Source organism: Aquila chrysaetos, chromosome 1, assembly GCF_900496995.4.
Source record: "Aquila chrysaetos chrysaetos chromosome 1, bAquChr1.4, whole genome shotgun sequence".
Lineage (NCBI taxonomy): Eukaryota > Metazoa > Chordata > Aves > Accipitriformes > Accipitridae > Aquila > Aquila chrysaetos.
In genome coordinates this window covers 48264181-48278215 of record NC_044004.1, presented here as the reverse complement: position 1 = coordinate 48278215, position 14035 = coordinate 48264181, and the positions used below count along the sequence as shown (strand labels likewise).

The 14035-nt window shown below is 40.7% G+C and overlaps 1 protein-coding gene across 3 annotated transcripts in view; it reads left to right on the top strand.

Moving 5' to 3' along the window:
• The first annotated feature begins 1898 nt into the window (after positions 1-1898).
• Positions 1899-14035, top strand: part of GUCY1B1 (guanylate cyclase 1 soluble subunit beta 1) — a 59871-nt gene continuing 47734 nt past the window's right edge. For 2 of the 3 annotated variants that reach the window (XM_030017117.2, XM_030017127.1), the window contains exons 1-2: positions 1899-2013; positions 2368-2441. In XM_030017117.2, the coding sequence (XP_029872977.1) occupies positions 2011-2013; positions 2368-2441 (77 nt within the window). In that variant the 5' untranslated portion in view covers positions 1899-2010. The remainder of the gene's footprint in view (positions 2014-2367; positions 2442-14035) is intronic. The other variant, XM_030017135.2, reaches the window with a different exon arrangement.

The window sequence follows — 14035 nt, the reverse complement described above, 5'->3', positions numbered from 1 at the left end:
CACAGATATCTTCAACCAGTAGTTTGGTTATTTTTTCTAAAAATTTTCTTTCCTCCCTTCAAAATTAGCATATCATTTGTACAGTTTTAACTGGTTATATTGAAACTTTTTTTCTTGGTCATCCTTTAAAAAATCTAGAATTGGTTTTCCCAGTAGATTTGGAATGTGTTAAACTAAGTAGAATTGACCTAAAAGCAGGGTTTCCCTCAACTGTTCTTGGAATGCCTACTGAGATGACGTTTGCCAAATTTCTAATGGCTATCCGTAATTTGCCTCCTCACTTACTAGCAATTTTAACAGATCTTAACACAGATTCAAAAGTTCACCAAGCAACAGATGAGATTTCAAAAGATTTTAAATGCTGTCATTTGTTAACTTACTTACATGGAACACACATACTCCATCTTTGGGTTTTTAGATTTTTTTTTCATAAAGTATGTGAACAGTTCAAATTTGAAACTTATTTTGCACTATCTTACTAAGGTTTGAACTTTTGCAATTTCACTTACATCTAGAATCCATCTGGATCGATTAGCATCTATGGCTCTGCTGACTTCATGTAGCAAGGTCTCTGCCCAAGAGCAACTACAGTATTAGTCCATCAAGTATTCACCCTATAATCCTTCTAGATAATCTCATTCTCTCTTGAATATGTTTTGACTCTTTTTAAGCAAGCAAATAAAATCAGCAGTCTCCTTAGGATTTTTATTTCATATGCTGAGGCCAGGTCTTTAGATGGTGCAAAGGGCTTTAAACTGAAGGGGTTTTTCAAGTTCTGCACTCTTTTTTGTTCCATGTTTATGATAACATATGAAGGACAGCATGTTATTTCTGAACTGTCCTCGGCATGTTGTCAGCAATCCTCTGCTCAACAACTCCTGTTATGAAGGTCATACCTTACTTGGAGGACCCTTTAAGAATCCGTATGCAGCAGGCTACCGATACAACACAGTGTTTATTCACATTAGCTACTGGCAAGGGCTCAACAACACAAAAAAAGATGATTACTGAAAACGCTCATTATTATGCATTTAACTTCACTAGCCTTTGAAAAACGAATGCACAGAAACAGAAATGTCTGAGGTCATTTTGCCCCTCAGATTCTTCACTTTTTAGGGGGCATTTATCTTCCTAAAAGCTAAATGGTTGTATTGGGATATGAAACAACTGAGGGAGGAAGCATTTCTGCTCCTGCAACGGCAACCACTGCAAAGGGCACTGACACCAGAGCGCACGTTGCTCTACACGTACCTACCTAATCCCTAGGAACCTGCCAGGCACTCTGATTAAATCTTCTGACTCGGTGTCAGGCGAGTCCCAACGACTCCAGCTGGAGAAAAGCTTTTGGAAAATCCTTTTGGATGCGTAGGAAACTGTAAGACAGAGGTTCGAAGGGGTTCCCCGCTGAGGCGAGCATCGGCGGGAAAAAACCCTAGAGGGACGCATCCTATCTCCTAGGCCTGTCCCTCCTTCCCTCGCCCACACACGCCGGCCTGGGGCGACAGCAAACACTGTTATCCCGCCGACCGCCGCCCCAGCACCTGAGGGGGAGCGGGGCGAGCCGCAGACCTGGCAGTGCGCATAGGGAACCCACCCAGGGACCGGGGCAGCCGGCCCAGCCCGCGCCCTCCAGCTCCCCGCCGGGCGAAGGCACCGGCGCCCGCCTCAGGCAGCTCCGCCGACGGCGGCTGACTCCGGGCAGGCGGCTGGCCGCGGCCCTCGCGCCCGCCGCTCCCACTTCCACGCGCCCAGCCCCCGCCGCGCCGCGCCGCGCCGCGCCGCGCCGCCGCATCCCGCAGCCACCCGCAGTCCCGCCTCCGCCTCTGATTGGAGGACAGCACGGCGGCCGCGCCCGCCATTGGATACTAGAGCAGCGGCCGCGCTCGCCATTGGCTGTCGGCGGATGCCACTTGGGGCGGTGGCGGCTGGGGGAGGCGGTGAGGCGATCGGGTCCGATCTTCTGCTCCGCGGCGGCAGCGGCGGCGGCGGCGGCGGGGTGACGGCGGCACCATGGTGAGCTCCGCCCGGCCACTTTCCCGACCCGGGAGACCGGGGCTGAGGGAGGACGTCTGGTCCGGTCCGGTCCGGTCTGGCCGGGCTCGGGTCCGGGGCCCGTGGTGGGAGGGAAGAGGCTGAATGCGCTTGGGAAGCGGGAACCGTGAGGGGAGCCGGGCCCCGGCGCTTTGTTTTGGGGGCAGATGGGGGGCGGTGGGCTGTTTCGGAGAGATTGCTTCCCGCCGGGCTGACCGGCACCGGGGTGGGGTGGGAGGGCTGGGCTGGGTGGGGTGGGCCGGGATGCTGCGGGGCGGCGGAAGGGGCTCCCCCGCCCGGTGCCTGACCGTGCCGCCGCCTCGCCCTGCCCCGCAGTACGGCTTCGTCAATCACGCCCTGGAGCTGCTCGTCATCCGCAACTACGGCCCCGCCGTCTGGGAGGACATCAAGTAAGTGCGTGCGTGTGCGTGTGGGTGTGCGCGCGTCCCCGTGCGTGTCCCCCCGCCCCGTGGCGGGGGCGGGCTGGGCCGGGGCCGCCCGCCCGCGGGGGTCCCTGGCAGGGCGGCCGCGGCCCGTTTGCCGCCCCGCGCCGCTCTCCCTTACCGGCAGGTCTGTATAAACGTCTGTTGTCTGGCAGCGGTCCCCGGCCGTGACGAGACCAGCCCGGTTCTTGCCGCCTTTCGTCCCGCTCGGGGCCTTTCTTAACGCCGCAGAGACCCGTCTTGTTCCATCTTTACCGATCTCCGGGAGCCGCAGTGGTGGCATTGATCCCTGCGGTTCCCTCGATAACACAAAGTATATGGCAGAAATAATGTGCGGGCAAAACGTCCCAGAAACCACGGAAGCCCTTCCTTGAGTCAGACCAGCAGATGAACCATGCAACAGTTACATCTCTTTGCGCTCCTGAAGGAACTGAAATACAGTTTTTAGCTAGTAAACTCTATCTAAAACTAGTGTGAGATTCTGGTAATGTGCTCAGCTTGAAATTAAAAGAAGTCACTGCTATAGAAAAATACATATAAGAATGTATGTATAAGAATGGTTTTTTGCTTTCTTTTCTTGAACCTGATTTCTTGTGTCCAACCCTTGTTTGTCTGGCAGTATAGCATTTTTCCAAGGAGATGACTGTCTTCACTTTAAACTTTTGATAAATTGTGAGATTGTACAAAAAGTTTGAAATGGGTAGTGCAAACAAAATTCTATTTACCATAAGTATGGTAGTATTGATACTTGGGTAAAACTACAAGAAATATTTTTAAAAAGACGTAAGCGCCTACAGAGCTGTGAACTTACTTTGTAAGGCTTCAGGTAACTATGTAGTTAGAAGAAAGGGTTTAATATCTTTTGATATTGTAGGGTTTAAGGGAGGAGTAGATTATCCAACTTGGAGAAAGTGGTCTTCTTTCAACTGGACACCTTCTGCACTCCTCTCTCCCATTTATTTTGGGCCAATTTTAATATGCCAACATACCTGTCTTGCCATTGTCCTAATACAATTTTTGGAGTTAAAGGCCTGCTCTTGACTGTGAGATTTTTGTGACCATGACACTTTTTTTCATTAATCCATTCATTAAGTATGTCGTAATCTATTTATACAGTACCACGAAATCAGAGAATTATAGAAATGTTGGTTTGAAGGGACCTCTGGAAGTCACCTAGGCCAGTCTCTGTTCCAGCCAGGACTGTTACCGGCACTAGATCAGGGCTCAGCTGTGACTTTTGTCTAGCTGAGTCTTTAAAATCACCAAAGGCGGAGGGCCCACAGTTCTGGTTCAGCAGACATTCACTGTTCCAATGATCCCTGACAGTCTATAACACTCTTTGCAAATCCAGTTCTATAGATTGCATAGATGAATCTTCAGTGAATGCCACACAGTTTTGTGTTGTAAGTTAAGTAAGCTATAAAAGTTTATTTTTCTTACATACCTTATCTAAACACACTGATCTAGTTCAGATTCTTATGGTTTGATACTGGTTTTATACGACACATGTAAGTTAAGAGACAATAAAAAAAATAGTGATACATCATTTTCTATGAAAATTATAGTAAAATATGTATAAAATATAAGAAGGAACTTTTACACTTTCCTGGCATGCCATCCCTTACCAAGATGCCTTTGAGTATTATGGTCCACTTTTGTCCAGATTACCCACTGAACAGAATTTGTGTTTAAGATTAATCCATCTGAGAAGATACAAAGTCTCATCTTCTAGTACAAGATCATGCTGCAGACTGCCAGAACTGGGTCATAGTTCCTGATGCGTCCTATCTCTTAAGATTTTACACACATCTTATAGAATACTGAAGATAACTAAAGCCTATGAGGAGTATTACTCATTTAACGTTTTGGACAAATTTAATGGAAAGATACAGAATACTTTGCTAAGGTCAGCTGTGAAAATTCAGGAAGCTGCTACATCCTGTTTCTGTTTCAGCTGAGAAACATTTCTGTCATGTAGCAGCCCAACAGCGAGGCTCTGCTATTAACTCACAGAGAAGATGGCTTTCTGGAAGGAAACTGTACCATACCACCACCCAAACAGAAGAATGGTACATGATCTGCAACAAAGAACCAGCATATATGCAACAGTTGCCATAGCTCCTTATGCAAAAGGTGTTTGCAACAAAGTATTTATTCAGCAGGATTTATCTTAGAAAGTAGTGTATCCTAGAGTTTAGAAACCAGCAGACAAACCCCTATATATCTAACTGGAACAGATTGTAGTGGTGCTGGTTTAGGGGATGGCACAGGGTCAACCGATAGCCACTAAATGTTTGTTGGTTTAGGTACTTCAAGTTCCTGTGGTGCACTTACAGAGACATTGTGGAAGAGGTTAGATGTTTTACCTTATGTAAGCAAATACAGACTTCTTGCAGTGGCTTTATTAGAACTCTTAATCATTTAGGAAACAGTGGGAAGATACAGACCAGTGTTGTGGCATGCTGGGTTGAATCAGCTGACTTGCTGATGATTGAGTTGGAGGAGTAATTGTTGAAGTCAACAGTCTTTGGCTGTTTAAAAAAAATGAGAGGAACTTTGCACTGTTAGTGTGGTTGAATTTGGAACAGCTTAAGCATTTCTGTGAAGCAGAAAGGCCTCTGGGTAGTTCAGTACAAAATTTGGCATCTAAGCTTTTTTTTTTTTCTTTTTTAATGTTGAACTGATCACATACTGCTATTTTGTTCTCCCTGAAGTCACTGCAGAAGTTGTGAATCAGCATTGCAGAGTGGTGGGTTGTGATTGCTGAGTGATTCTCAAGTGCCAGTGGGTGAATTTTTACTTAATATTGATAGAAGTGGAAAGAAAACATAGAACTGAATAAACTGAAGTAATGAAAACAGGTCATTCTTCAAAAAAGCACATTCAGAAGAGTTAAATACTGAATTGAAAGAAAGCATGAAAACTCTTGTCTTCTGTAGCTTCTTTGGTCAAAAATGACATTGAATGAAGTTCTTAAATATAGAATTTGGGAGACCAAGTAGTTGAATTTGATGCTCTTATGAGAGTGGTGTTTTTATTGCCATCACTTACTGTTAACTGAGTCAGATTGATGATTTCAAGTCTCCATTTCTGCTATTTAATTAATTTTCCAACATTCTTGTGAAACCATGATCTATCTGAAAAAGATACATACTGATTTTGTTTTTAAATGTCCCAGTGTAGAATTCTTGGGAAAGTTAGACTCCATGTTTTTTTCATTCACTTTTATGACAGACCACAACTAAACAACAGACTTTTTTTTTACACATCAGGCAACCTTTACAAATAGGGACTACGGTCATGGAAAAATTACAGTATATACTCTGAAATTTTACTGAATATCAATTTTGTCAGCTCAATGGAAATATGGCTTGGTTTTGCTAAAGATCTAGAATTAAAATGCTTAAAACCCAAACCAATTCAAACCCATGTATTTCTGAACCAACATTGTTGATCCCAAATAGGTTGAATTCCAAATAAGATGAAGAAAGCTGGCATATGAGCAATGAAAGGTAGTCGTGATTTATGGAGCCTTTATTCATTTTCACAACCGCAATGTCTCAAAAATTTGTTTCTCCTTAGTTTTTCTCTGGCTACCACTCATAGAATTGAGAATTTGGGCTTGTGGACAATTTTTTTGTGATGAAGCCCTAGAAGAATTAGAGGGATTTAGCAAAGCTGGATGGGAGAGGAGAAGTGAGAGCCACTTGGGAGGGTCCTGCAGTAGCAGATTTTTCTTAGTGGAAAGTGAAGATGATTCAGCATAATAATTTTTTTTGCTTACTGGCATTTGTAAGCTGCATGTACACTTCTCATTATAGTTTACTCCTTCGGTCCTTGGAAGGGGAGACTTATGACCTGGAATACATAGAGACATGCTTATTTGATCAGCACTTCACTAGCTCTGCAAAGAGTTATTAGTAAGTAAATTGTTACTTAGAGCTGTTAACCACATTTTTGCTGAGAAGACACTTTTGATTTGTCCCTTGCCTGCTTAAGAGGAAACCTCTCTCAAATCCCTTATTTTTGTCATTGTTACATCCAGAGGACTATTTTAGATTGTGTGGCCACAGTTGCAATGGCTTGAAAAGATGGTTCTCAAGATTCCTTTGGCATTAGATATCTTCAATTCCTTTGCAGCCAACATAAACACTAGCTAACATAAACTAAAAATTGTCAGGCCTGACCATTCTCACATACATGCAGTTGTGTGCTCATGTCTGATCAAGGCCAAATTTGTACTGCTGGATGATATGGTAGTGTGTGAACATGATAGTAAGTAGTGTGCGTGGAATTACTGTCTATGTATCTGTCCAAAACAAAACAGAGAGATTACTCACATTAAAAAAAAAAAAAAAAATCCAAGGCATATGAAGCTCTGTCTTTGCTGGTCTGTTTTTGTGGTGGACATATTTAAACAGGTGCATGGTTACATGTTTTTGAAAGGGGCTTCTATCATGATAAAATCTGAGCTCTTCTACAACTGGTGTCACATCTGGCTGAGCTGAATGAACAGCCAATATATGTGAAATTCTGCGCACTCCATTCAGCAGCTCTAAAGGTTTAATTGTGTAACAAGCATTAACAGGGATGTCTTCTTGAAACAGCTCCAGGACAATATGTGGGAGCTAGAGCAATGTTGTCAGCAAGGGAGTATGTAATAGTAATTTATCCTGTGTTTCCCAACAGTATCCCTCTGTGTTTGACTAAATGAATACAGGGTTTTCCCACGGGCTCTTAAATCTGAATTTAGGCCAGGTTAGATGCTCAAACTGTGACACTTTCAAATATATTACCAAGAAAAGGAATGGAACTCAAATATCTTATTAAGAAATGCATTAAAAAGCTTCATCACAAGACTGTAGAATAAATTAGTATTTTTCCCACAGAGGTACATGAAAGATATGGTTTTGGGAAATGAAATGGCACAACCAGTCAACTGCAGTCTTCATCTTTCTTCTGTTTCTATGGTAGAAGTCCCCACAAAAACATGTGTAGCCTGATGAGCATGGAAAAACTAGATCAGAAGTTGGAAACTCTGTGTTTGCAAAAAGTAACTACCTAGAGGTCAAACCACTTTTTAATTGATTCTAGAAAATAATATCTGTGTTGAAGCTTGCACAGTAGCAAAATAGGCATTTTGAGCCTCAGGAGCCATGTATCCTTTGCTGGCTGTACCTTAACGTGGGATGCAGAAAGCAAGTAAGAGTCTTATTTTTCTGGTGCTCCGTGCTTGATGTAGAATTAAGGCATCATCCTGGCTTTGCCCTTTTTTGTCCTCTTTTTGTGGGTTAGGCTGGTATGTGCTGTCCACATATGCTCTTAAATGCCAAGACTCGAGGTCTGGGGAGCCTGCTAGGTGGCACAAACTTTATGTGGACCAATGATCTGGAAGTGCACACAAAGGAGGAGCAAAAAGTCAATCAGTTGTCCTGTGAGGAAGGAAATTTTTGTTGTTCTCCCCCAGATTTCACATGTTATCATCTACCAAGGTTCCAGGCTAGTTGACTCTTCAGAACTTGTTTGCTGTAACTGTCCTTTTGTGGTTAAAACGGTGAAACACAGGGTTGAGGAAGTATCCTGGTGCAATGTAAGTGGAAAGCTTCTCTCCTCAGTCTCAAACTGGGTTCAACTGAAGTGATAGAAAACTGTACAATTTTGGGGAGTGAAATAAACTTCAGGGCTATCATTTGCCTTTAGAAAAGTAAACAGACATAGAAAATTCTGCATCATATTAGTAAAGGTTAACATAGGTCAGACTTTAGTTACTCAATGTCGCTTTTGCCGTAAAATACAGGTGATTTAAGAATACATGTTTACTGGGTAAATTTTCAAAGGCATTCCTAGCAGTTAGGTACATCAGTGTTGTTGCAGGTTGGCTAGTTAAGTCAGGACAGGTAGATGCTTTTATTTATTTATGCATTTAAAAATGTCCTCCACTGACTTTCACTAGAATATAGATACTTAGGAACTCGTTGACAGGATGTGATATTCTGATTAATTTTATTTGCAGTTATATTCCAAAATAGTAAATCATATAAAATCAAATAATGTAATAGAAAATCTACTCAACTCTGCCTTTAAGAATATATATTGCAGGTTTTTTACGGGGGCAGAATTGGATTTTTTTCAAACTTGCATTGTTTCCTGGGAATTTCTCACATAGCAAAAACTGTCCATTTTTATGCTTCTTTAACAAAGCAAAAAATTAAAAAACTTTTGTAGCTGCAGAATAAAGGCACTAGCTTGACTTACTGTGTCTGTGTACTGAGTTCAGAATGTCACCTTGTCAGAGATGTTTTTTTCTGCTTACTAATATGGCAAACCAGAATTTACATTTGTTGACAAATCCTGTAAAAATCAAGGTTTTACCTTATTACTGTTGCTTAGCACAATGTTTAGATGTAATAATAATTCATACTATAGTATAGTTTGCCTTTTCGGAAGCCTAGAAAAATATGCACAAAAGCTGTAATGAAAGGCTGTTGTTACAAATTGCAACAGTAAGCTCTTGGGAGGTGTTGGAGTTCAGGTAACTTGTAGGTCTGATGCTGGTGTCACGTGAAGTCCATGAAAGCTGTGTTTTGAGCATAAAAAGTGCTGAGTACCTTGAAAAAACAGGTCCACCTGTCTCAAACTGGGCACCCAAAATTAATGAAACTTTTTTGATCTGTGATAGTCTTGGCCATTTAAAATGGACATGGTATAATTGGCCTCATGAGCTTGTTGGAGAGCTAATTAATGCTTGTGCATGCAAATAGTATAGGGATCAATTCCACAGGAAGGCTTGTTAGAAAGGAATAAGTCTATCTTCAGAGCTGGATTTGAAAACTATGCTGCAAATCCAGCCTGAGGTTATAAATCAATGAATGGGATAAAATAAAATATGGAATAGTTGTGCATTAAATGGGTACGATCTAGCCTCAGTACTGAAAGAACTGGTACCCTGGAGGAAAAGGAACAGGTTCTGTGGGCTCACAGGTGTGACTGGTAGGTTGTGTCATGCAGGCTCAGGGAGAGGCAGGGAGATGCGGCTTGCAGCAAACTTCACTAATGTTGCTATGAGTGGTACCTGAGTCTATCTTTCCTGCTTTCGCAAAACAAGAAAAAAAAAAAAAATGCTTATGGCTCTTTATGAGACACTCGTTTTATTTCTTCATAATCATTCTGGAAAATGTCATGTTTTCTAAGTTTTCAGCTGACTGTAGTTTCTATATAAGGGGCAACCCTTCTTAAAAAGCATGTGAAACAGTACCATAGTCTATACCAATCTGTCTACAGTGTTATCAGTGTCACTTCTGCTAGGAGACAAGATGGATAATCATCAGCTTAGAATGTAAAGTTTTTGGAGAAACTATATTTGTATATGTAGATACATATGCATATAAATATTTATGTGTATGTATATGTGTTTGTGTGTGTGTGTGCATGTTATGTCTACATAACCACAATGTGGCCTGGGCAATAAAAATGCAAACTAAACCAGAGGTAAGAGTCAAAGATCTGTACAAAATGTGAGGTGTGGCATTTCAGTTAGTTATCATGTGTAGTTGAAGTGACTGAAAAGTCTTCCAGTTATATGTAGTATTTCTCAACAAGGGCTGATTCGCAAGAGAACCTTGGTGCCAAACTCTTTTTCAACATGTAAGTGTAGGTTTGGATGTGCCTAGGACTTCAATTTTTTTGATCCTATTAATGCCTTTGGGATTTCTCCCATCAAATTGCTCGCTTTCCTATTCCTTAGGTACTTCTCTTGCCAGGAACTGTACAAAAAGTCTGGGTGGCTAACAAGTGGGTTATGGGTTTTACCACATAGACATGTATAGCTGTATATTGCAGTGGTGGTCATCAGTCCCGTGAGAATCATCTCTCCTGCTTTGTTGAACTGCTGTGAGTTTGCTCAGTATGTCCCTTTCCCAGCCCACAACTAATTTATTATAAAGAATGCTTGCTTTACAGTTTACCTAAAGTTGCTATTCTTTCATGCTCAAAAATGTTGCAGACATTCTGTCTTAATTATCTTAATTGTCTTCTCACCACTAACACTGATGAAAAAATAGACTATTCACTAGAGTTTTAGATTGGAAGTCCATACTTATTTTGGGTCATGTAGGACTCAGTTATAATCAATTGCAGTGGTCTGTGAAAAAACATGAAAACTTATTTTTCACTGCCTTCTCAGCACCATGTGGGTTTACCCAGTGCTGAAGATGGAGTGTTCTATTCAATCAATCTCATAACAGTTTTTAAAAAAATGCAGATTACTTATAAATGGATGTCAGAAAGATACTTTGGAAAGCCATTAGTTATGAAAGGACAATAGATTAATTTTTTAAATCCATATACCTCTTAACATTAATGAGTGTTTATCCAAAAAGTGGCCTTAAGTAGGAACATTTATTGTTGTTTATGTTTCTAAGTCCTTATTTCATACTATTCCAAAGGTCTAAGCAGTATTTTTTTAAGTTTTCTTAAAACTAATGCTGAATAGATGATTCTTCATAGGTCTGGATGTTAATATGCACAAGATTTGTAGGGTCAGTACACTATACTTCCTGCTCCTTCAGTTCCTCACAGTGGAAGGACCTGCTTGGAGTTCAGGAGTTTAAACTGTGTGGATGCCAAATTCCTTAATTCATCTGGGAAAGACTTGGCTAAAAGGAAATAGTGGCATGTTGTGAAACATGGTGTGAGTGTTCTTGCAGTATCTCTCAGGTACTTTGCAGTTTTCCCAGAACTGGGAAGTGTTTTTAGACCTGTCAGGATACTGTGTGTTATATCACTCTTATAAATGAAATGTTTAAAAGAGTATTTTGTAAATACCGTTCCTTTTAGTCCACTTATGTAAAAGGAAGCAAAATAACACCAGCTTTATATTTTTAATAATATTTTTAGTATTTGGAGTAGTAGCAAAGAACTTTTGTACATTTGTTAACTGTATCTTCTAGGATTATCTTGTTTTGAAAACCTACATTAAACACTCTCATATCCAGCCTGTAAAACTGGGAAATAGCTTAGAACTCTGAAGTCTATAAATACACCTATTTACTTTACCCAGAACGTCATTTTCCTGGACAGATTCCCATTTTTATTTAATCTTGTAACTTAATATAATTTATGTTTTTCCCAGCTGGGTGTTTTAAAATATCTCTGGACCATCCACAATATGTATGAGTCTATTTTCTTTTTTTCCTTTTGGGAGGAGTGAGAAGAGTGGTTCAATATTTTTTAATAATTTTTAGCAAAGCATCTTTGTGAAATACATGAAAAAAAGACACGAAGCATTTTGAAAACACAAACCATCTGTGAAGTAATATAATGAGCAGTGAGTTTGCCATTTTAATGTAAAAGAGATGTGAAGACGATGATTCTGATTTCACTGATACCATCTTTAGTTCTGACACATGTAATTCTGTTTAATAGTGTTACTCTTGGAACGGAATTAAACTTGACATGCCCCTATCAGTGAGATCAGAACCATGCTGGGTTTCTAAGTGCAGTAGTGTTATTTTGTCATTAAGATTGTTTTGACTGGTCTCTTCAGTTTAATGAGCACTTTTTCCATCCCTGGTACACCAAGAATAGTTAAGCACAATGGTGGCAAAAGTCCCAACAGAAACAATACCTATCATGGAAGAAGTCCTGGAGGTGGTCATGGAACTAGCTGTTGTTGTGGTGTGTTCAAGGTGACACACCCAGGGCATGCACTTCAGACTGGAGTTTAGATAGGAAGAGATCCAGTTGTGCTTTTGGGACACTAGGTGATCTGTTAAAGTGACACCAACAGCTTCTAAATAATAATGTTGTGTCACAGAGAAGCCTGTGCATCTTCAGGATACAAAGTTCTGGTTCCATGCAGTCTTGTACCATCTTTTTTTCCTGTTAGTATCCATTACATTTTCTCAATATTTACTGCATGCTAAATTCTGTAATGGAAGGGTTCTTTTTCTGTAAGAATTTTTTTTTTTAATTCCAGCTTTGACTGCAGAGACAGGATAGCAAGTGCTACTTCACAGGAATAGAAAAGTTCTGACAGAAGCAACCTTCTTCTTGATTATGATTTACTCAAATTCCCTTTAAATACTACAATCTGACTGCAAAACTAGACTAAAATCCACTTTGTGCAGAATGGGCTATTTAAGTAAGACCAACCTGACGTGGCATCTTGTCCTACTGTGTTGTCTGTAAAATCTCTGAAGATGGCGAAAGTAATCCTTACTACCTCAAAATAGAGAAAATATTTCCTCTATGTGAAATAAAAATATGTGCAATCTGTGGTTAAAAAATCTGCAGTGCAAGATCTATTCTGATTTTAAGAATGGTTTTTGTCAGAATGTTTGTCCACACTTAACATTTCATCCATCTCTGTGAATTATTAACATTACCTTTGAACATTAGTAGTGTGTTTTCAAATACTAAACTAGGTTCACAATGGGAAAGATTTTCAAAGGGCCCATTGTACACATGTAGTATCACCTGTAACGCTATTCTGTGCTGCTAGACCAACAGCAGTTTGGGGGGGGGTGTTAGCATGACTGATGGAGGAAAGGCTGCTTTAAGCCTTGATCCTGCTTTGATCTACTCAATAGGAATTTTTCCATTGATTTCAAAGTCAAATCTGTACATGAAAAATGGCCTCTCTACAGCTGTGTTATTTTCCATGGTGCAATGGTTAAGGTTCTTTTTTCCCAGGTAAACTTCCTCACATTAACCTGGATAACGTAAACATTCTGGAGGAAAACAAAGGCATTTTAGAAAAGTCTGGGCTGGAATCTTTGTTTCCCACAATTTGAATAGCTCTGTGTAATCATTCAAAATTAGTCTAGAGTAAATAAAAAGGGCTGCCAGACCGTAGCAGTTAGGACAGGCATAACATAGGATGTAAGTTTTGAACCATGAAATGTTACATCCCATGTGCTGACAACAGGAGTCAGTTTGGGTGAGAGCATTAAAATCCTGAAATTTTTTAAAGTTTTGAATGTAAACTTACTAGGGAACAAAGCACACCCTTCTTTTGTCTCTAGAAATGTAAATGAGACATTAATTGTAAATTCTGTTCTATTTGACTTAGTTATTTTGAAAGAAAGGCCATATGAAAGTTAAAGTTTGCTACTGTTGTGCTGCTGCTTCACTAAAGAATTAACCAGGGCTTGGGAATTTGCCAGAGCTTGTTGCTTTTGGCTCATTTCCAGTCAAGCCCTTAAGAAAGCCACCAACATGTTATTGCTTTTAATGCCTTTGTGATCAAACACTGCGGTCTGCAGAAAACATTAGAGCTATGCTAATTTACTCCCATAATTTTATCTGGTCAAAAACTGGGAATAAAGATTGCAGCAAAACATTTCAAAGGAAATGCCATGGTTTTATAAAAAGCTATGGGTTATGGTCAGCCAAATGTAAATTCTTTGCATCTAAGGATGCTGTGTTATATTGCAGTTCTAATCTCAGCTCATGAACCATCCATCAGCCAGGAGAGGGAAGCTGTTCAGATGAGAACAGTTGCAGCCTTCTGCTCTTTTAAAGTTCACATACTCAGGTTTGTAGCCATACTTCTCTTTTGT